Source organism: Equus asinus, chromosome 14, assembly GCF_041296235.1.
Source record: "Equus asinus isolate D_3611 breed Donkey chromosome 14, EquAss-T2T_v2, whole genome shotgun sequence".
Classification (NCBI taxonomy): Eukaryota; Metazoa; Chordata; class Mammalia; order Perissodactyla; family Equidae; genus Equus; species Equus asinus.
Genome location: NC_091803.1, coordinates 37378474 through 37402055, shown reverse-complemented (window position 1 = coordinate 37402055; position 23582 = coordinate 37378474). Strand labels below are relative to the sequence as shown.

Sequence of the window (23582 nt, the reverse complement as noted above, 5' to 3'; positions counted from 1 at the left end):
ATTAACTTGGAAGATAGAGGTGAGGAAATTACCCAGATTGCAGCACAGAGAGAGAAAGAGGTGGAAAATATGAAAGGGAATTATGAAACATGGAGGATAGGGTAAGTAGGTCCAACTTATGTCTAATAAGCATTCCAGAACGAGAGAGAACAGAGAATGAGAGATGGGGGCATCCGAAAAGACAATGTATGCATTTTCCAGAATTGAAAGATGTGAGCCCTCATGTTGTTCCAGTCAAGAAGTGACTGGAACAACATTTCTCATTTATCCATTCACCAAATACCTCTTGAAGACCAGACCCTGTGCTGGGCTTGGCAGATATGACAGTGAGGAGAACTGCATAGGACTAAAAGCTGTGGTTGGAAGCCAAGGAACGAAAGCCAGTGGGCCCACAGTCAGCGACAGTCACCAGGACCACCAGCACGCCAGCTCTCCACACCACCTGATCTGTGGAGTAGAAGCAAGGCCTGGCCAGGAGTGGGGAGGGGACTAGGGCTGTATATGATCAGGGCTCTCCTCACCTCACCTCTCCCTCTCACCCTTTTCTCCTCTTTCTCTCTCTGTTCCTACCTTGCTGCAGGCTCCCGAGCAGAGAAGAAAGCAGAGCCCCCACCTAGTAAGCCCACGGTGGCCAAGACGGGGCTGGCGCTCATCAAGGATTGCTGTGGGGCCACCCAGTGCAATATCATGTAGCCCCCACGTGGGGTGCCCCCAGGGCAATGGGGACCCCCTTCCTAGCCCCCATTTCACCGGGGCCCAAGAGCTCTCCGAGGCCAAAGGGGTTGAAGGCAAGCCCGTGACTGCCGCCAGGGGCCGTGGGCGCGGCGGGCGGGCCCAGCCGTCCTGTACAGAGTGTAGCAATAGGCAGTCCCTCACCGTCGCATGGCCCTCCCCAGAGCATGCTGAACCCAGGAGTCTGTCTCACTGTTTATCCAACCACCAGGAAAGGTCCTCCCTCAAAAAAGTATATCTCTACTTCTATCTAGCTGTATCTAACCCACCGTGCGAATGAACTGGGGGAGGGGCATGGTCCCCAGGTGTGTATAGTCGTGACTCTTCAACAGTTGAGCACCACATTGGACTCATCCCCCATCCGCCCTCCTAGCTCTGCTGTCAGGCCTGCCCCAAATGGGCACAGCACCCGTCCTCCATCTCTCCTCTCCCAAGGGCTGTACCCTCAAAGGCTCCACACAGCCCACGTGCTTCGAAGACACAGAGGGGCCCGTCTGTAAAGAATGAGCTTGTGTGTGGTGTCGTGGTCTCATCTCCCGCTTCGTTCCCTCCTGTGTCTGGGCACGGTTCCCATCAGGAGCACGTCCACTTCCTCTTGGCTCTTTGTTCCCTTGCCATGTCTGCCCCAGGTGTGTGGAGCAGGTGTCGGGGGGTGGGGCCTGGGCTGGGGCACACCCAGTGCCGGGAAGGGGCAGTGGACAGCTGGAGGCTCCAACACCGAGGCAAGGGGACCCAGAGCAGATGCTGACCCAGGCGCTCTCCACCCACTGGGGGCCACTGGAGGGAGCGCCAGCGGGACGCCACTCACCAGCCTAACACACAGACCTCCGCAAACAACAACGGCGGTGGGAGAGTCGGCCTGACCCAACCGTGTCCCGTCATTGGTGGTGTATTGTAACCAGCCTAACAATTCCACCAGTGTAACAATGTACATCTGCTACAGCCAGCCCGGCACAGCCCGTGTGACCTCTCTGTACGTGTGAGTGTGTCGTGACCGGCCTCAGTAGTTAGCCTAACCCAAGATTCGCTGATGTACAATCATCCATCGGAGAAAATAAAAATAGAAACCGCGTACACAGCCCTTATAAAGTTTTTACTTTTTTCTTGACTGTGGAAGGAATCCATGTACATAGTGAATCATCTAAAAAGTAGAGAAAGTATAAACAAGTTTTTTGTTCTTTGGGGTTTTTTTTTTTTTAACTCCCATAATTCCTCCAACTAGAGATCACTCTGACATTTTGGCATATTTCCTTTCAGTCTTTTTTTATGCTTTTTTTTTTCACGATTGACGTCATATTGTACCACTTTATTACCAGTTTTCTTTCTTCTGTTAGCATTGTATCCCTGTCGTGTCACGTCATTAAAAGCTCTTTGTAAACATTAAACACTCTTCATAAATATTTACAGTGGCTGCTTAGTAATCCATCTTGGGGATATTCCGTTATTTAACCATTTCCTCACTGTTGGACATTTAGGCTGTTTCTAGTTCTTCAGTATTACAAATAATGTCACGATAAACATCCTGAGGGATAAAGCTTCATCTGAGTTCCTGACCTTTCCTTAAGATAAACTCCTAGAAGTAAAAGTCTTAGGCCGTTAATGGGTCGCAGTTTTCAAAATATTTATAAATCAAAAGTTAATCCGAATTTCTCTCAAGTCAAGGTGACACAAAGCATCTCTGAGGACCCCGGAGTCTTGGGTTCGATGGCCCCTCCCAGCGGGCAGCATGCCCTCAGCCCCTCCCCCTCAGTCTCAGATGTGTTTCTGCTTCCTCCCAGGCTCCAGCCTGCACGTCACTTCCTGCCGTTCTGAAGCTGCAGAGGCTCCCTCAGGACACTGCCAGTGCCACCTCTCCTCTTCTTCTAAGGACACCAGTCATTGGGTACAGGGCCCACCCTAAACCCAGGGTGATCTCATCTTGAGCCTTCCCTTAATTACTTCTGCAAAGACCCTATTTCCAAACAGGTCCCATTCTGAGGGACCAAGTAGGCATGAACTCCAGAGGCACACTATTCAACCTACAACACAGATGCTTCCCATTCTTGCAATAAAAATAAAGGCTACAGGTGGCCCGCCACTCTCCCTTCCCTGGAGAAAATGCAGGCCTGAGCCCAGACCAACTAGAGAGCAGTCACTCACCGATCCAACAAGCCGAGGGAGATCGAAACCCTCATAAAAATCCTGCCTCTAGTCCGTCTACTGAGCTCTGGGGTAGACCTAACTTATGTTCCTGCTATTTCTATTGATTTTTTTTAAGACAAAAATACATCATTTATTTAGGCTTTCACAGAAGAGCAGAAGAAAGTAATGATTCAAGATGCTTCCCCATAATCAGAGCTGCCTGCAAAGCTGGGAAGCCTGGCAGACCGCAGGGTCCTGCACGCCCAGACTTGCTCCTTTGGGAAGGCTTTGGGGGGAGAGGGATAATAATAAGAGTAAGATGTATTGAGGGCTTTATCGCTGTGCTCTGAGCCATGTGTCCACATTTTCTCGTCTGCTCCTCACATCAACCCCACGAGGCAGATCCTATCATCACGTCCACTTCCCAGACGAGGAAGTGGTCCAAGGTCCCAGAGGCAGTTAGTGATGGGACCACCATTCATTCCCCTCCTCCTCCTGTATCCTCAATAGTCTCCTCTCTTCCCATCAGCATTTGAACAAATCTTTCCCATTAAAAAACAAACAACCCCCCATCCCATCTTCCTTTGCAGACACCGCCTTTCTTTACATCTTCACAGAATCGTCTATCTTGCTATCTCCATTTTCCTCATCTCTAGCCCCCTCCTCAACCTATTTTAATCTGGTTTCTGTCACTGTCTTGTCACAGAGCCCTCTCACCAGGGACATAACCATTTGGTTATCCAGGGGAGGAGAAATCCTTTTTCTTTACCCGTCTTAGGTTCTCCAGCTGGAGTCCTGTAAATGAGACTGGCCAGCTTAACAAGACGAAAACAAACACAAGCTTATTAACCCGTGCATCGTGCACGTACAGGTGGGAGCACCCAGCGATGAGTAACTCAAAGAGGTGGTTAGAACTTGAGCTTATATACCATCTTAGCCAAAACAAAGGAAAAGGCATTTTGGGCTCCTGGGCGGGGGAAGCAATTTATAGGAAGGTGACCAGGAAAAGGATCATGAACAAGGATGGTTTAGTAAGATTAATTACGCAGATTTAAGTCCTGCCTTCTCCATTGGTAAGAGTCCTCCTCTTCCTGGTATGGGAAGGGAAGACAGCTTTTGCAAATGGAAATTTCCTTTCTAAATGGAAATTTCCTTTACAAAAGGGAAACTCTGTGCCATTTTTAGACCTTTTCCTGCCTCTGCTGGTTCTCAATGGCCTTTAGCTCAAAATAATCCATATGCAAAAGGGGCATATTTTCAGGTGGCATATTCTGCACCCCTCATTTACAGCCAGTTGACACACCTCAGCGCTCACACTGTCCTAGTTTGCTGCAGCATGTTGCAACACACACTTGACCCGACCGCCAAGATGCCCCACTCTCTAGGTGTACCTCCCACTGCTCAGGAGGACCTTCTCCAGTCTCCTTTATCACTTCCGTGTCCTCAGAGCCTGACCCTCGGCATTCTGCTCTTCCCTCTCTCCTGGTCTTAGATGGCCATCTGCACTCTGCTCTTGCATTCTCTCTTTCACCTGGATCTTTCTCCTATGCTCAGGACATTTCTCCAACTGCTTCCCGAGGATCTCCATTTGGATCCAGAGTGGGTACATCAAATGTGCCATGTCTGAATCATGTCGGCAAACCAGCCCACCACCTGTTTTTGTAAATTAAGTTTTCTTGGTACATAACCAAGTGCATTTGTGTATGTATCGTCTATGGCTGCTCTCGTACGCCAACAGCAGAGCTGAGTAGTTGTGGCAGAGACCACATGGCCTGCAAATCCTAAAATACCTCCTCTCTGGCCCTTGAAGAAAAAGTTAGCCAACCCTCATCCTACACTGCCTCAGCTTCCTCTGTGTTTTTAATCTCATGAATGGGCACCAGCCATTTGCCCAAGGTCACCCAAGGACTTGTCCTGGACTCTTCTATTCCTCCTCGCATCCATGCAATTGCCAAGTCTGTAGCTTCTACCTCCTAAGTTTCTCCAGGAGCTGCCCGCACCGCCACACCCCCAGGGTAGCCACCATCATCTTTGCTTGGTCAACTGCAGTAGCTTCTTAACTGGCCTTAGCGCTGGTCATGCTCCACACAGCGGCCGGGTGATTTTCTGAATAATGCAAACCTGGTTGTCATTCCCCCTCTTGAAGACTAATCCCATGGCCTTTAGGATGAAATCTGTGTTCTTTCACGTGGTTTAAAAGCCCTTCACGGGTCTGGCCCCTTCCAGCATTCCTAGCCTCATCGCATCTGTCGCTTGGATCTCTCTTTGCATTGGGGCCACAGAAGGCTTCTTTGGCTCTTCTTGCCACGCCATCTGTTGGCTCCTTTCATGGACCTTCACACGCTGTTACCTGGGCCCAGAACTTCTCAGATTCGCCGCTGGCCCTTCTCATCACCCTTTCTCTGGTCCACCTGTGAGCCACTCTGAAGCCAGAATGACCTTCCTCGAGTGCAAATCTAACCAGGTGTGTTGCTTCTCCGTTTGAAACTCTCCTGTACCTTCCCGCCATCCTCATAGTAGCCTGGGTTTCTGAGGCCCTATGTGACCCGGCCCCCGCGTGTCTGTCCCACCTCCTTTCTCCCCGCTCCTCCAGCTTCACACCCTTGCCCACACCAATATTTAAGGGGAGACACTGAGTGGGAGCAGCTGGAGAGGAGGCAAGATCACCAGGCAGCATCAAGGAGGGTGTGTCCACAGCATCCAACCTGACCCAGAGGTCACGCGACCTTAAGAACTTTATGAAAAGGGACTGGCGATAGGATGGAGTTCATGAGCAGTTTCAGTAAGTTGCTGGCAAGGAAGCCAGCTGCATCAAGCAGGAGAGTGCTCCTTCACCCACTGTTCCAACGGAGGGAGGGGGATTATCACCCCCATTTGGCAGATAGGGAAACTGAGGCTCAGAGAGGGGGGTGATCAGCCCAAGGTCACACAGCATGTAAGTGGTAGAGCTGGGACTCCAGTCTGAGAGCAGGGTGAGAGCCGGGCTCAGGGTGTTTCTCATTTCCAGGCCCAGCAAAATCACCACCCCATTCCCTGTTGAGCTGTAATTGATTCCAGGTGACTCATGGCCATGCCAGCAGCAGCTGAGCCTCTTATAAACCTTTCCATTCTGCAGTGGCTGGGCAGCACTGACCTGCAGGAGCTCACAGCTCAGCTCCTCTGCAGCTCGAGAAGAAGAAGTTACGACATGCCCAGTGCCACCAGCAGGACACTGGGTGGGCCCCATGGGCTGGGGCAAAACATGCAGGGAAACTGGCTTGAGGAACAAATGTCAGGCGATTTTTCCATTCGTTCATTCCACTCATGAAGGCAGCACGTGGCGGGTACTGGGGAACAGAGCTGAGCCCGACAGGGACGGCCCTGCCTTCAGGTAACGTACGTTCTAGTGAGCGGGATGGACGTCAAGCAGGGGAGGCCTTACCACTGTTAAGTCTGAACGAAACCCACTGACCAGCAGGATTAGCCAGCTGGGTGCTGCCCTCACGAAGCTGACAGGGAGGGGACACGTGAACACAGTGCGGTGTGACAAGCTGTCGTAACCCAAATGTCAGCTGAAACCCCGTTCCACATGCTTCCGCTGGATGTCCGCATCTTCTCCCAGGCTTAGGGTCCCATAGCCACTCCCGACCCTGACGGCTTCCCCACCGCTCTCCAGACCCTCACATCCCTTCCAAGGCGTCCCGCCCTCTACTCTCACCAAGGCTGACATGGAACTCAGCTCCCTCTTCCCTACTCAGCACGGAGACCAAGCTGCACCAGGCCTCAGAAAGTGAAGCCCAGCTTCCAGAACATTCAGGGAGGTGGGAGGGGGTTCACGTCTCAGCCACACAGACCAGTGAAGAATTGACTATTCCATTTCCCATTTCCACCAGCTCTGTCATGTGGATGGCTGCCCCCCATCTCCAGGTCTCTTCACCAGCAATGTCCCTCCCACTTCAGGAGTCCCTCGACTCCAGGCCCACTGCATTTCGAGAGAAGGCTTGGCCGTGCTGCTAGCCAGCTCTGGGGCTCACCTCCCACCCACGAAGCTTTATTTCTCTGCTAATAAGATGGATGTGGCTCATTGCCTCTCCTCCCACAGGAAGAGCAGCCCTATCGGGTTTGGGTTTTGATGAACAGCTGTGGAATTCCTCCATCCCACTAGGAGAGCGGTGAGCACAGAGGCCGCAGGAGCGTGGGAGGGAGCAGCTAACTGAGTCTGGGTTTCTGGGACTTTCTTGAGGGAGGACACATGTCCATGGTGAGACGCAGCAGGGAGCGGAGCTGGAGGAGGCGAGGCTGGGGTGGTGTGGGAGTGGGGGCCGCCCAGCTGAGAGGGCCTCTCGGTGGCCCCGCTGCCCCCAAGGCGGAGCTGGAGCCCCCTGCATCGGGAGCTCTCTGCATCAGGATTCTCTGCGTTGTAAGTAACCCAAATTGAATCTAAACAGGCAAAAAATAAGGGCATTTCCTGGCTCCTGGGTTGGGATGTCCAGAGATCTAGGGTCCCATGGGGTCCAGGGCTTCACACGCTGTCACTTGGACTCAGACTGGCTCTTGCAAGGTCAATCAGGCAGGTACCTAACTAGTGCTGGCCAGGTGATTGCTAATTGACTGGTTTAAGACTCCATTTCTGGGAGAGCTGAAACTGTAGTCAAGTCTCAGTTTGGTGACGTGGGACTTAGCATAAGCAACTCCATTTTGGGCCCCATGTCTCATTTTAAACAGTCACATGCCCAGCCCGGAATCACTTGCTGGGCCAGAGGGGTGTGGCTCTCTGCTTAGTCAAGCTGGGGTCCAAAGGCTGACCCTGGAGCCAGGGGCGGGGTCAGCCCAGTTGTGCCAGAAGAGAGAGAATGGATGCTGGGAAGTTAAAGTGTCCCCTGCCTTTTAAAGAATCAGAAACAGGCTTTCAAAGAAGGGCAGGGATTTGCTAAGGTCTCCAGCAAGCTCACCAAAGCCGGGACAGAACCCAGACCCCGACCCTATGCCCAGGCCGATTCAATGTTCTGTGTCCCCTTCTCTCTCCGACATCCAGCCCAGCCCCATGGGCAGGCCAGGCCAGAAAGAAATCGAGCTGGCGCTGGGACTGCCAGGCCCCTGTGGCCCCCAGCATGCTCTTAACTTGCTTCACCCAAGAGCTGTTTGTTCAGGTTGGAGCAGCAACTGTTGACCCATGTGAGCCACGATCTGCGTGTTCGGAAGGGAAGACAGTCCTGAGGGAGCATTTCTGTGGCTTCAGGCTCCGGGCGGGGCTGGCCGAAGCGTGGCCCCGGGGCCAGTCAGCACCTGAACCTAACTGCCCCACGTTGGGGCCTCCGTCTCCAGAGAGGCCCAGGCAGCCAGTGCAACAATATTAAGATGATTTTTAATTTTGAAATCATTTTGGACTTACAGAAGAGTTGTCTTTAAAACGGTACAAAAAAATCCCCGTATGCCCTTGGCGCTCAGAGTCACTGATGGCTAGGACTTCGCTGCCTCTGCTTTATTCTCGTTCTCTATTGGCACATTTGGTTTTTTCCCCAGAATGATTTTAGATGCAGCCTTAACATCGCTTTGCCCTTAAATCCTTCAGCATGTGTTAAAGAACGCGGGCGTTCCCTCTCATCTTGCAGAAAAATTCTCCAAGTCCAGTGACACCATCCTGTTTTCCAGTAATTGCATGCCATTGATTGTCCTGATATTTGCCATTTATGGCGATTGTCCTCCTTCCCTCTCTGAGATCTGGCCCAGGAGGAAGCATGGCTTTTCAAGGCCACGTCTCTTTGGTTTCCTTCCATTTTTCTCTCTCTCTCATGACCCTGATGGTTTTGAGAGCCCAGGCCAGTGGTTTTAGCAGACAGCCTGCATTTTAAACATGTTTCTCTGGCGAGTCGATGCCCTCTCCGATTTGAGAACCACTCCCCCACAGGGGTCTTCCTGTCTGAGCCCGAGTCCGAGGCAGGAAGGTATGGCTGGGTCCACGTCTTACTCATTAGGTCCCCACACTGGGCTTAGTGAAGACTGGACTTTGGAGCTGCGTAGACCAGGGCTTCTGGCTCAGCTGTGCCATGGAGTGACCTGGGCTCACCCTCTGCAGCCTCACGTTCCCCATCTGTAAACCTCAGTGTGCAGGCAGGGGCTGGCTGGACTGGTCGGTCTTTAAGGGCCCTTGCAGCTTCGAAGCTTGGTTGTTGACCCTCGAAAGGTTTAGCCCAGGAGCCTTTCTTCCTGTGAGCTGGATTGGATGTCTTGGGCCTCCTACGTCAGTCATGCATTCATTCATCAAACACTTATGGATCATCTAGGAGGTGAACCTGTGACTTGCTTGGAACTAATGGAAGCTGGCGAAGATGCTGGGAGGTCACTGTCCTGATTACGTGACATTATGTAAGGCTCCCTCTTGGCGGACTAGAGAGATTCTCCTCGCTGGCTTGGTGAACTATGCTGCCATTTTGAGGAAGCCCATATGGCAGGGAACGGTGGGCGGCCTCCAAGATTTGCAGGTGGCTTCCAGCTGACAGCCAACAAAACCTGGGGCCCTCAGCCAGCAGAGGGCGGAGGGTCAGCAAGGGGGAGGCCTCAGAGTCCATGTGCAAAACCCCATTGGCATCCCCACATACAGAAGCAAACAGGAATTCTACTTGAGGACGGACATTTCTTTCCAGAAACTTCTTTCCTGTTTCCATGTGTGGCCTGGACACACCAGATTCAGCGGCTGCTAACACCGAGGGCGGGGACCGTGTGGTCTGTGGGTGGACTCGTCTGTGCTCGGTGTGACATCAGAAACTGAGAGGGAGAAAGGGCGGGAGGTGGGAGTGGGGGCTCCCCTCATGCCAGGCCTGCAGCTGGGAAGGCTTCCTGGCAGCGATGGAAGAAGAGGCCTGTAGCTGCCTGTCGCAGTTGGAAGAGATGGGGCCAAGGTCTGCCCTGCCAGCCCGGGCCCCCCCTACTGCCATCCCCCTGGCTGGCTCCCCCCATGCAGCCGGCTACTCAGCTTCCACCTGCCGCTGTCTCTTCCCCTTTTCCTCCTCTGTGCCCTGAATGCCTCATTCCCAAATCCTTGCTTTCCTGGAAATGTGACTCCTCTTCCTCTTGCTGAGGAAAGTTCTGGCCCTGGATCTCTGGCCTGAGATCTAAGCTCCTCATCTCACGCACCGGAAAACTGAGGGATCTTCTCCCCTGACAGTTCGATAATGCCAGCTTCGTCCCAAAGGCGACCAGGTTCCCTCATATTCCAACCCTAGCTGTTCCTCGGGGCTGCCCGGCTCCCCGGGAAACTCTCCTGGGAAAGAGACTCGACCCTTGGCCCTGAAGTGTTAGCAAATCGGATCGGCCTTCCCAGCCTCTCCCCCCGCAGAGCGGAGTCAGATGAGGCTGATGCTGTGGTCACATCGGCAGCCCGGAGGTTGGCCAGCCATCGTACGGGCCTGGAGGAAAGCCATGCAGGAGAGTGCGAGGTCAAGTAAAGCAGGGGTGGAGACCATGCCGACCGCAGGTTTATGGGGCAGCGGGTCAGGGTTCCTGCCCCTCCCCCAGCCCTGTCCCAACCGCAGAGCGGACGGAAGCGAAGGGGGTCCCTCTGTGGGGGGAAGCGGAATGCGTCCAGTCTGAGCCATGGCTCAGTCTTTGCCCACGTGGAGCAGCCAGAAACCAGAGAGGTCCCGAAGCATGATGCTCCTGGCGGGAAAGGGAACCGGCAGGGTTAACCACACGTCTGGGGTCTGGCCCTGGAGAATGACACCATCTCCTGGGCAGGGACGGGCTGCCTTCCCCCAGCCATCCTCAAGCTCCGTCTCCAGACCAGATGGGAAATCCGCAGAGAGAGAGAACGCAACGCCCTACTCCAAACCCCAATTTAGACCCACAAGCCCTCCGTGCCCCACTCTAAAGCGGCAGGGCGGCAGCTCAAGTTTTTCTGCAAAAATGTGCTACCATGGAAGGTGTTTTGAAAGGATTGCCAAAGGTTTTTAAGAGCTTTTTAAGGTTGAACTTTGAAAAACATATTGCACTTCATTAAGAAGCAATTCACCAAACATTCAAGTCTCTTCTGGGTCCTTTGAGATTCTTGCGATGGGGTGGAGGTGTGAGGGGTGTCAGTCATGGTGGTCTCAGGGGAAGGGTTTCACAATGGCATCTGTGAAAGGAGTCTTTTCCAAATGCGCTTATTCAAAAAGCATGCCTGGGGGCTGGCCCGGTGGCATAGTGGTTAAGTTCTCGTGCTCTGCTTTGGCGGCCCAGGGTTCATGGAATCAGATCCTGGGCATGGACCTACATATTGCTGGTCAAGCCATGCTGTAGAGGCATCCCACATTCAAAATAGAGGAAGACTGGCACAGATGTTAGCTCAGGGCCAATCTTCCACACCAAAAAAAAAAAAAAAAAAAAATGCACCTGCCTGGCACTGACCAAAATCAAGAAAGCCTGCAAAATGGATTTCTTCCCCAGAGAGAGAGATCCCAGAGGGCTTTTGTGGTTATTGTAGTTTCCCCACACATGATTATCAGCTGGCATTAGGCTGGAAACCTTGGAAGGTCCTGATGACAAAGGGCCAACAGTGCAGTCACCTGCTGGGGCCGGTGCCAAATTAAAAGGGCCTCCCAGACGGCAGGCCAGTTTGCTCTCCCCGCCGCCCTCAGTCAGATGTTCTGAGGGGTGAGAAGTGAGGGAACTTTATAGTCCCTCCCCTCAAACAAACACAACACTCACTTGGAAAACTCAAATTAGATGCTTGCTTGTAAAGTTTATTTGACAACTGTTTGGTCCCAACACACAAAACAGCACTTGAACCACAAAAAAAGTGTTCAAACAAAGAGACAGTTAAGAAAAACATCTCTTCCCCAAGCCCGATCGAAAACAAACAGTGCGAGATGGGAAAGGGGGTTGTGAGAACTTTTGTCTTTTTTTAAACATATTAATCTGGTGCATCTTTCCACCCAGAAATAAAGAATTTCATTGTCTTAATTCTCATACATCACTGCATCACACCATTTAATTAAGCCTCTGGATAAAAAAATAGATAGTACTCGGACTGGCCATTGTGGAATACATTACGAACACAACGAGCTCCCGCTGTATTCTCGCATCTTCCAGCAGCGACTATGACACACGTGCGTGTCCCAGGCTGAGCGGCGGCTCCAGCCAACGGCTCGACCACACACACACGCGACAGTGCCCGACCTCAGCCTCTTCTCTGCCTGTCGCCCAAAGAAGCTGCTCTTTGAGATGGTTCCTAGTGACTTGTAATGGTACCTCTTACGATTTTCAGGTCCACAATTCTTTCCATGTGAGCAAAACGCAAGTCCAAGCGTGCCAATTCAGCCTTAGGAAACCTCAGAATGAGGCTACTGTTGTTCTCAATGCCAACTTTATTACACTGTTTAAAAGCTTCTTAAAAAAGATTGCACATTGGCATTTTGCTTCCTGTCACACTATGTCTGTAGGGGAGAGGCCTTCAGGGGGATTCAGAGTGCCATCCGGCTTAGAAGGCCTTTCCAGCGTTGTTCCTCTCCACTGGGGCCACGTGTTGAGAACTGGGCATCACTGGCTTCATTTAAAAGATTTGGGGAACAAAAATCTGACTTGTAAAAATCTCTCTATAGCCCTTATTTTGTGGCATTTTATCAAAATGCTGGCTATGAAATCAGAGCCCATTTTCTGGCTTTCTAGAAATTGCAAAATATAAACATTTCCCCAAAAGAAACCATCTTGCTAGTGGAAGACCTTATGCCACCAGGTTCTTTCTGCTCTATGAATGCATCCGCCTTTTTGCCCAACAAATACAACCCATTGTAAATGTCAGGTTTCTCCAGGAGGGGTGAGAGGCCACCCGTCACCGGACGCCTCAGCCGCCTCGAGGCGAAGGTCATTCCACAGGGCAGTGCTCCCTCAAAGGCTGGCTTTTCCCAAATGCCAACATCAGATACCACAAAAAACTCAAACACGCTTCCAACAGCGAGAAGTAACAGGGTAAAAGCAGACACGATTAAAAGACAGGACAGTATAGACTCACGCACAAAGCTTCCCAGCCACCAAAACCAGCTTTAAAATTACAGAGACAAGGTTAAGTTGATCAACCTTGGCCTTCCCGTGGATAGATAGAATTTCTGTCTCTTCCTAGTGGAAAGAGTATCGATGCCGCCCCTGTTAAAGCACCTCACCCCTCGGCTCTGATTCGTAATTTATGCATTTGATGCATATTTTAGAAAATCAGACTCTCTTCCCAACATTGCCTCTCGACACACAGTGATGTGTGTTGGAATCAAAAGCTGACCTGAACTTCATGACACCAAGACCATCTCCTTTTGCTTAACCTACTCCATATCCAACTGGAACTTAACATAAAAGGGAAGCTTAAAACATCCTCAACTTTCTAGAAAGCTCTAAATGGAACCCCAAAGTGGAAACATTTTAAAAGATCTGTGATGAAGTCACCTTTGTCAACTACAGACATAGTTAAATAAAAAATGAGGCACGCTTACAAGTCACATGGAAGCCAGGAACCTTCACGTCCCATCTGAACACACATTCTCGCCACCTCGCCCACCCTCCTCCTCCGCTGTGTGACCACGCAGGGCCCTGAACCGGCTTTGCTTCAAAGACACATCATGCATTTGATTAACACTGTCTGGAAACATCAGTAAGCAAAGGCTGAGAGACTATGACGCTACGTGGAGGATTATCCCACTGACGCGGCTCAACGGAAGTGAAACCACCTCCTTCTGGCTGAGTTCCTACTGCTTTCTTCTTACGGAACACCATTATGTTTCCTAATAATTCAGAAAAATTGGGTCAAACATATTAAGGATGCTTTAACAAATGCCACAAGTTTTTTGTTTTTTCAAATTGAGAGGGGGAAAAAAAAAGGAAAGTAAAACTTCAGCTCAAAGCTGTGTTCAATCTAAAAGAAACAAAATGTTATGGAAACGTTCCACATCTAATGATGAAGTAAGTGGCTTCTAGGGGGTTTTTGTGAACAGAAAAGGCTGTGTTTTTGAACCCACTTTTGTGTGCAGAATCAGACAGTGTTTTCCCATCCTAATTCTATGCTCAAAACGAGTCAAAGCTTGGTTATAGGTGCAAAGGAAAAGTTGGCTGCCAATTTTACTCTGTTTTTGGGTTGCTTTCTGGCTGGGCTCTCCACAGGGTCCTTGCTGAGCTGGGACTCCGGGGTCTCCGAGGACGGGCAGGGAGGTGCTGGGCCAGCTGCTGAGACGCATGGGGGGCTCGACTCAGAGGCGGGGACTTCATTCTTCACTGGGACTGCAGTTTCAACTTTCTCTTCTTGGCTTAAAATCCCAATTTCTGTAAACATAGAAAAACAAACAGATTGAGTTCTAGGACCTACAAGAAGTGACGGTTTTCAGTTTCTCAGAAAATATTTTAAAAATAACCCCCCAGATATGCCTATGCCACAATTTACATATTAGCTGTGTGGCCGATGTCATGGTCACATAAGGACTTATAAACTCCATCTCAGCTTTCCCTTGGATTACAAAGTTTTAGAGATCTTCATTTTCGACTACAAATCAGTGGACAATAGTTTAGAAACATTTTCCTCCGCTTTGGATTCTCTGCGCATTCATTCTCTCGGTCAGAAGCTGCGTGTGCCTTAGACTTTCAGACCAGGAGGGGCCTTGGTCTCAGGGAGCCCCTGGCGATTCCACTCACAGAGGACCTTACTCTGAGTGGGTCTAAGGGGGTGGGGTAAGGCAGAACCGCACAGAGTCAAAAGCACCCTCGGAAACCCGGCAGGCGAACACAGCCAGCCCTCCTGCAGTGTTCACGGATGCTCTTTCTCAGGCCGAGCCACAAGTCACTGGCCTGCTGTATCCACAGCCACGTTGCTTCAACGAGCCGTAGCGCTGCACCTTAGACTCTGCGTGCAAGGGGCTCTCGCACCAAAGGCACACAGCAGGGGAGCGTGACAGGGCATGGCAGACAGAACCAGTCATCTTTCTCTCCCTTGTCACACGTGTCCGGCCGAACTGATGGATACCAGACGCACCAGGGTGACGACCCCACGGAGGAGCTCAGATCAATCTCCCGCCAAGGCTAGTGCCGCATTCCAGGGACACAGCCCTGCTCTCCCCGCCGGCCAGCTCTCCCAGCATCAGAAGCCAGGGACACGCTTCCCCCTCTCCTGTTCTCCGGACTGAAAGCCTCCGCTCGTTCCCGGGGCAGTGGGCCAAACACTGCCTAAGAAGACCGAGGATTGCAGGACTCGCCCCATCGCCAGCAGGCTGTGCCCGGCGAGCTCCTGGAAAGCAGGATGGGCGGAGTGGGGAACGACGGGTCACAGCAGGGGACGACGACAAGGCAGGGGCCCGGACAGAGCAGGCGGGCCACCCTCTCCTTCAGGAGGCCAGGTGACACCGCACAAAGGCAGGAGGCCTCGGGTTCATATCCGGGCTCTGCCACTTCCTACCCAAAGCAGCCTGGGGCCAATTTCCTCTCTAGTTAGGAACAAGCTACGCCTCAGTCACCCAACCTGCCGAGTTGTGGCGAGAGTAAGACGTGACCGTGTCTGTCAGCCCTGAGCACCATGTCGGGCACACAGTGAGGCCATGCTGGCATGAACCAGTGCCCAACGCGCTCAGCTTCCTCTCCCCTCTCAGATCACGGTGCAGGGTCCAGGGACTCAAGTCACAGATGCCCCCGCTCAGCCCCTCATCAACTCCACGATGCTCTGGAGCCATCCATCCAACCCTGAGCCAGACCAGAGGTGACGTGTAGGTTTGGTGACGGGCGTGCTGCCCTTACAAAGGTGAGGGCACACGGGCCCAGGGAGCCCCCCAACTCCTCCACAGGCTTCTCCCCAGGCCAGCAGCATCGGCCCTCCAGACCCCCCATCATCCCCTTGCTTGACGCTCCCCGCTGCTCCTCAAGCCACCTCAGGCTGTGAACCCAGTTCTGGAGGAGCCCTGACAGGAAAAGAGGGTCCTCAACAGTCAACACAGGTACTTCTGTGCCTGAAAAGCTATAGTTTCTCCCCAGCTTCATCACACGTTTAACATGCTGACATTATGGTCTACTTTTAAACCCACAGAGGAAACCCCACAACAACACAGGGTATCCTACCAGAAGGCTCCGGAGGGTGTTCCTCAAACTGAATGAGATCAGCAGACTGCAGGATGACGGGGTCTGGTCTGAGCTGAGGGGACGGCAGGCACGAAGGCACAGGGGCACACAGGAGGTCCACAGGGGAGTCAGTGGTCAGGCGCAGCAGCTCCTGCTCCGGGTGGCGGGGCCCTGGGCAGAGAAGGCAGGCAAGAGTGCTCAGGACAGCGGTCCGCCACAGGCCGTGCCGGGGCTTTCTCTCCAAGCCGTCAACACGGAAAGCCAGCAAGGACTCAAGAACTCAAGGTGAAAAAAAAAAAATGCCACAAGCCAGGTCTCGAGATTTGTGTTCTTAGGAAAAGCAGTCCCCCAAGGCCCCAGCTGAGCCACAGCCAGCATCCAAAGACGGAAACCGACCACCTTTAGGAGGGGTGTCAAGTAGTTAAAGGAGCCAAGCTCAGAAGGACGAGACTTGGGTCCCAGGTCTGCCGCCACCCAGCTGAGCGATCTCGGGGAAGCCACTGTGCCACCAGCCAGGGGAGGGAGCTGAGCGGCATTCCCGGCTTTGGAAAATGGGGGTAACTGAGTCATCCTATACAGAGCACAACGACACTTCTAACTCTAACGACTTGCAGAGTCGCATGAAGATAAAATTCTCACATGTAGCAATGGATTCAAAACTCTTTCAATACGGTTAAAATTGCTACGGAATTCAAGCGAGCTGATTTCTGTCTACAGAGACGGTTCCATGTAAACCGAAGTGACTCGAGGTTGTTTGCAGTAATAGTAACGCATTACGATCGAGTCCTCCCCAGGGATGTCCTATGACAGACTCTCTCCTTGACTCAACTTCAGTCGGGCTCCTCCAGCCCCTTCTCCACGAGGCCTTGACCCCAGCCTTCCATGTCTGTCTTGTCCTTGCCGAGTCCACTCTTAGCAGGAATCCCCCTATGCCTGACGTCTCCTCTGGGTAACTTTCCATCTACCAACCTCTCGCTCTGCTCCCCGACTATAAATCCCCCCTTGTCCTTGCTGGATTCAGAGTTGAGCGCCACCTCCCTCCTCCAGAGCAGCAAAACCGACCCCACTACAATAGTCTTTTTTTTTTTTTCTCTAAGATTTTATTTTTCCTTTTTCTCTGCAAAGTGCCCCCGGTACACAGTTGTATGTTTTTAGTTGTGGGTCCTTCTATAGTTGTGGCATGTGGGATGCCGCCTCAGCATGGCTTGATGAGCGGAGCCATGTCCACGCCCAGGATCCGAACGTACGAAACCCTGGGCCGCAGAAGCAGAGCGTGTCAACTGAACCACTTGGCCATGGGGCCGGCCCTTACAATAGTCTTGAGACACTGTCTTAACAAGTACCACAACGCTCTTCTTATCATCTGAACATGGCTGACATATTGTCATTACGGGGTGCACACATCCTTTAACAACCTTAACCAACTGTCCATGAAAGGCTATCAAATGCAAGCCAGTTTTTTCTCCGTTATTAACCAAACACCAGACTGCTTTGAAAAATGCATGAATGTGAACTTTAATTAACAAAGAAGATGACCCACTGCTGTCCTTGCCCCACCCACGCCCAGCCCACTCCCAGCCATTTCTCCCAGGGTTTCACAAGCTCTGCTTCATTTTTCCCCTCTCACCATCGCTGCCTGCTCCAGGTTCGAGTTCCGAGGCTGTGTGAGATTCGGGCACCTCCAGGATACGCTCGGTAGCTGAGAACTGGTTTTCGGGGTTGGCGGGGGAGAGGCCGAGGGAATTCAGACGACCTGGAGGACAAAGAGCACCGTCAGCGGGAGAGGGCAGAGAGGTCGGCAACCTGAGGGGCAGGGGACGGGCGCTTACTTACTTTTCATGTCGTTCTTTAATACCACAATTCTCTTATGACCATGTCCTTTGATCCAGACCACCTGCACCCAAGACACACTCCGGTTAAGCAGTGGAAAAGAAGGGGAAACACACCCTACAATTCAGGGAGAACGTGACCTATGGTGCTGCCTTCAACAGACTAGAATTTAGAAACTGAATTAATGCCAAGAAAATTGTTTCTACACCCATTCTTTCCCCCTTTCCCCTCCCCCCCAAGGAAGATTAGCCCTGAGCTAACATCTATGCCATCTTCCTCTACTTTATATGTGGGATGCTACCACAGCATGGCTTGCCAGGCGGTGCTATGTCTGCATCCTGGGATCCCAACCAGTGAACCCTGGGCCACAGAGAAGTGGAACATGTGCACTTAACCACTGCACCACCGGGCTGGCCCCTGTTCTTTCCCTTTTAAAGCAACAGAGACTGGCAGAAACATGCCTCTTATAAAAAACTGTGTGGTCTTAAAATACATGACATTCGGCTTTACAAATATTGTTTACGGCTCTTAAAAAGACCGTCTCCCAAACACCAGTTTTGGTCTATAAATGAAGATAGTTCTGACAGCCCTTAGCGTTTTTTTCTAGAAACTAAACATACTCTAAAAGAATTAATAGGGGGCCGGCTCTGTGGCCGAGTGGTTAAGTTCGCACACTCTGCTGCGGCGGCCCAGGGTTCAGATCCTGGGTGTGGACATGGCACCGCTCGTCAGGCCATGTTGAGGCAGCATCCCACATCCCACAACTAGAAGGACTGGTAACTAAGATATACAACTGTGTATGGGGGGGTTTGGGGAGATAAAGCAGGAAAAAAAAAAAGATTGGCAACAGTTGTTAGCCTAGGTGCCAATCTTTAAAAAAAAAAAAATTAATGGAGCTCCCCTACACCCCTCAAACTAAGCCCACGGTCCTAATCTTAAAGTCAAGTCGTCCACCTAACGGGGCTGCTCTCCATGCCATGAGCCGAGCGGGAGTGGCGGCTCTTGGCTCCCATGAGCTTGCCACCTGGTCCCCAATCCAGCTCCCATGTGTCCTTTACTACCTCCCCTCTGATTTTCACTCAGGCTCACCCCCTTCTAACCCTCCCCTGGCCCTCAGCAAAGGCCAAGCTCCGTGCTGCCCTCCCCACTTCTCTCAACTCCACCCTGCACGGCAGCACGTGCATTTCCCACAGGCCACCCTGAGGCTCCTCCCAGCTCGCTCACCTGGAGGAGCAGAACCTCCAGGCTGCACTCTGACTTCACTGTCGCGCCCCCTCATGCTCCACACTACTCCTCATTGCTCTGCGTCTGCTGCGCCGTGCCCCCTGCCCTCTTCAGCACGTGGTTAACGTCTACACATCCCTGACAAGTCTGCACCGGGATCCCCCACGCCTGGGAGGGGGTCCTGCCCACAGGTGCCCTCTGTGCGCCTGCTGAGGGCTGCATGACAGTGACTCTTCACTGCTCAGGGGGCTGACTCCCCGTTACCTGACACCTTTCTGAGGTCAGGATCTGGACCTACTCACCCAGCGTGTAAGAATTTAATAAAGGTTTGCAGAATGAAGGAGAAACGCTAGCATCATTTGATGCAAATGGTTTGTTTTGAAAGGATCCGTTCAAAACACCTGCCATCACTCTTCTGTTCAGGAGGGTGAGCCTGAGGCTCTCCAGGAAGACACTCTCCAAGGAGCTCAGAGAAACACCCACCTGCGGGATCGCTCCCAAGAGCTCCTCCACACTACTGTAGCCGTATGTCTTGGGTTGCAGTGTTTCTCCGACATATTTGGTATAGGCCATGGAAAATTCGTGAAGGAAAAGCTGCTGGTAGTGGTAAGTGTGAAGTAAAGACCGCACATTCTTGGCGAACAAATACAGACTCGTGAGCTTCACACACTCTTCCGTCTTATCATTAGTAAAAACCTGGGCCAAAAGAAAACGCAGCATTAGAAACTTCCGGAGTGACCAGCCCTGCCCCCCCAGAAGGGAGGGCCTCCAGCTGAGAGTGACAAGGTACTGAGTCCACTGGAAAACGGGCCATAAGCCAGGGAGGAGGAGGGCTTCACTGGAGGATCTCCTCCAAGGGAAGGCCGTGGCCTTGAGCACACTTTAGTTCTAAGTCTAAGAAGCATCAACAGAAGGAAGAAGGGGGAAAAAACCAAAATTCTTCTGTCCTCAAGTATTTTAAGCCAATTTCTTAACCATAAACCTTTTCGGTGTCTTTAATATGCAGAGAGAATCAGCAAGAGAAGGGATATTTCCCAGCTTAGCTGGCCGCGGAAAGCCTTTTGTTCTAGAACATCCATTAACATTGCCCAGAACTAGTCTTCATATAATAGATAATTAACAGAGTTTAGAAAATGTTGGATTTGATGTGAAAGAAAACCAAAGGCAGACAGCGGTTAAAGCAGCGAAAAGAGATTTTATTCAGGATGATAGCAAAGGAGGAAAAGAGACCTCAGTGCAGAACTGGGCTCAATTCTGAATACGACAAACTAAAGCAGGGATTTACAGCCCAAAAGCAGGTTTAGGGGGGAGGGGTGCCCAGTGGATGGAAAATTACTAAAAGGAGAAAATTACTAATGGTGGGGGGATTCTTGCTGAAGGCAGGCCAGAGGGATCAGACATCAAGGGGGGAGAGTGTCCCTAAAACTGGGCTATGTGGGCCCACCAAGGACGGGGTTGGGGGGGCAAGGTCGAGGCCTAGTCTAGAAGGCGGCTCAGAGGGGCCTGACTAAACCTGGCCAAGGAGAGTTTTTGTCAATATCTTTTTACGATTTAATTACCAATCACATGATTATATAACAATGGTATATCATTGTTTTCTTATATTGCTGGATTTTATTTGGTAATATCCTACTCAGAATCATTTTGGGGGGGATTATATAAGTTTGGTATTAAAATTATTTTGGCTTCAAAAAATGAAGTGCTATACTTTTTTTTTTTTGACGTGGTTTAGAATGGTTTTTAAGAGGTTGAAGTTCTTTGTTTTTAAAGGTTTGTTAAAATGCAACAAGTTAACTCATCTGGTCCTGGCGCCCTTTTCAATGGTAAAATTTCAGTATCTGTAGTCTGTTTTGTGGTCACTGGTCTAATTTTTAACCTCGAGTCAATTTTCATATTTTTCTCTAGGACCTTATCTATTTCCTCTGTTTTTTATACTTATTGCCAAGAACTGCATGTCCTATTCCCTTGCGATTCTCCTAATGTTGAAGTGCCATTAGTGAAACGCTGCCTGGGGGACCAGCCGGTCAACCGTCCTTTCTGCCCTGTATCTGGCTGCTAGGTTACTTGAAGCCACCACACAAGCCGTCTAATTCAGAAAGAGAGAACAGGAGCAACACCCAGCCTGGCACAGGACAGAAGTACCCCAGGCCAAGAATCCGGAGGCCAGGCTTTCCTGCTGGCTTGTCACTCACGTGGGCAGGGTGCCCACACCTCCCTCTGTCTCAGTTTGTTCAACTTTAAAGTGACCGACTGGTCTCTTCCACTCTACGCCCTCTGACCTCCATGATTAGGAAAGCCAGAAATCCCCAGTTCAATGGTTTTCATCAGGATGATGCTAAACAACCAAGAGCACGCCTACCTCCACTAAGTAAGGCAGACTCTTGAGAAGCTCGGTCAAGGTCATGAATCCGTATTCACAGGGGTTGAGAGGAGTACTGTGGGTGGTCTCATAGTGTCTCTTGAGCTCATCGACGGAGAGATGGGCGGCCCCTTCCCAGGACATCAACAACACCAGCAGCTGGGCGGTGAGAGCACGCAGGGACTTGCGGTTGATCAGCTGAATCTGTTTGCCAGATTCCATGTCAGCAACCTGCGGAAACAACAATTCAACCTTTCCGAATGCAAGAGGGACAAGCTGGGCCACACCCAGCTCAGCCAGTTCCACTCTGGCTAATAAGACCAACAGAGGAAAATCTCTAGTTCTTTCTCTTAGACTAAAGTGCGTGGGTTTCTTTTTTGGCTTCTACGGGACACGAGACCAACACTGCAGATGAGACTGGAGTAGACACTGTTCTCTCCCTGCCGGCCGGTGCATAACCAGAAACTTCCATCAATACCACCCCACTCTTGGGGCGCTCTTCCCACTCCCCAGGAGGAGGAGCTAAGACTGGCCAGCGGACGTCCACTGGGCCAAGCTCGTGAATCAGGGCTGCTGTGCTGGGGGTATGGAGGCGGACAGATTGCAGATCTGCAGACTCGGCTCTCCCCGCTCACTGGGGACATGATGGAAGGCCCACTCTGACTGCAAGGCGAGCCGTGTTCTTCTAATCCATCATTACTGGCCAAAAAGCTGGTAATTTCATGTCTGACTACATGTCTCCTCAATTCTTTCAGATTCTCAAGGAGATGAAGGGTTTAAGTGATTAAGTACATTGGGAGGGGAACTGTGAAAAAGACACAGGTTATCATTTGGCGACGAAACAGCATGTGAGGCAACAAGCATTGGGTGACTGAGACCCACAGGTCTTGTGGGAGGACAAGTGTGTGAACTGAGCCTTCCTGGAAGTAAACAGGCACATTTCAGCACACACGCTGCTCGGGCGCTGGTAAGGCAAACCAACATTTACTGCTACAGCTTGTGCTTCCCCTTCTCCAGCTTTCCAGCCAGGAGCACGGGTCTCGGCGCCCACAGTAGAGGCTGGGCCATCATGAGCTGTACTCTCTGCGGCTTTGGATCCTTGAAGGCAGAGGGGTGGGCGGCACTTGAGGAGCCGTCCGACCATCAGTGTGTCTGAATCTGGTTCTGACGCTCACCCCGAGCCGAGGCAGGAGGCTGGTGGGTAGACCCCCACGCCGCTTATCCCAGTTAGGGATTCGTGGAGATTCAGACTGTGGATTTCCTCCTCAGGAGTGGGGTTTGCTCAATCAACACATACAAGTCCAGGGGGGTCTGAGTCATCTTCTTAGATGCCCAGACCATTTCTACTACTCCAGGTTTTAAGGAGAAAAACCAAAAACCTGCTCCTTTGATGCTCAGATACACCTCTTGATTCTCAACCGCGGCTACATATTAGAATCATCTAGGGAGCTCAGAAAAAATGCCATAGCTCAGAGCACACTCAGACCAATTATTTAAGACTCTCAGAGGCATGGGTGAAGTCTAGGCATCGGTATTTCCCAGAAGCTCCCTGCAGATCCCAGCAGCACCCAGGGTTGCAGCCTGGAGCCTCTTCCATCTTCACTGCTCAACCCAAACTCCCCAACCACTTGTCCTTATTCATCAAAGCCTCTGTCACGGCGTGGTCCTCCCACCCGCCAAAGCCCAGCACTGCCATCGTCCTGGGCAACTGAACATCCAGGGGACCTGTTCCACACCGCGGCCTTTCAGTTCCTCAACTTTCCCAGCTCCAGTGGCATCCTCTTCTATTCGATTCCACTCCAGACACCCATCCCCAGGGTCACACTTGGGATCTTGTCATTGCCCACTTCCAAAATAACTCACTCATCTCACACACAAAAAAGGAAGCCCAGAGCAGATCTTGGGGAGGGAGACAAGAGACTCAAATGTTCAATTCTTCTCTCTCTTCAACTTCGCCTCCACTGACTCCTACTTCCTCCCAAATCACAAGCCCTCTCCTTCCTTCACTTTCCTCTTTTATCCATCTTAGCACTCATGGGCCTATTAATTCGTTAACGCTGCAATACTCTAAACTCCTTTGTCCCTATGCCTTTCGCTGCACCCATCAGGCCAAGAGCCACCTTGAACCTCACTATCTGTTTCCCTGAGCCTGCCCCTATGCAGCCACGGCCAACTGTCTCCACAGGAAACCTACGAGCACCCGCTTCCAGGGAGCCCTCCGCTCCCCCCGCTCCCCTCCCCGAATCCCTCATCACCACAGTGACAAGTCAGACCTGCTCCA

The 23582-nt window shown here is 51.6% G+C and overlaps 2 protein-coding genes across 13 annotated transcripts in view; one reads left to right on the top strand and one right to left on the bottom strand.

Moving 5' to 3' along the window:
- BMERB1 (bMERB domain containing 1) overlaps nucleotides 1-2134 on the top strand; it is a 111096-nt gene extending 108962 nt beyond the window's left edge. Inside the window, exon 6 of the mRNA XM_070484887.1 lies at nucleotides 581-2134. Coding sequence (XP_070340988.1) covers nucleotides 581-693 — 113 coding nt within the window. The 3' untranslated portion in view covers nucleotides 694-2134. The remainder of the gene's footprint in view (nucleotides 1-580) is intronic.
- Nucleotides 2135-11531: 9397 nt separating this feature from the next.
- The window catches only part of MARF1 (meiosis regulator and mRNA stability factor 1), a 40753-nt gene continuing 28702 nt past the window's right edge, over nucleotides 11532-23582 (bottom strand). For all 12 annotated transcript variants that reach the window (XM_044746496.2, XM_044746498.2, XM_044746500.2 and 9 more), the window contains 6 exons: nucleotides 21302-21532; nucleotides 19426-19638; nucleotides 17722-17782; nucleotides 17516-17641; nucleotides 15889-16059; nucleotides 11532-14112 (listed from right to left, as the gene is read on the bottom strand). In XM_044746496.2, the coding sequence (XP_044602431.2) occupies nucleotides 13868-14112; nucleotides 15889-16059; nucleotides 17516-17641; nucleotides 17722-17782; nucleotides 19426-19638; nucleotides 21302-21532 (1047 nt within the window). In that variant the 3' untranslated portion in view covers nucleotides 11532-13867. The remainder of the gene's footprint in view (nucleotides 14113-15888; nucleotides 16060-17515; nucleotides 17642-17721; nucleotides 17783-19425; nucleotides 19639-21301; nucleotides 21533-23582) is intronic.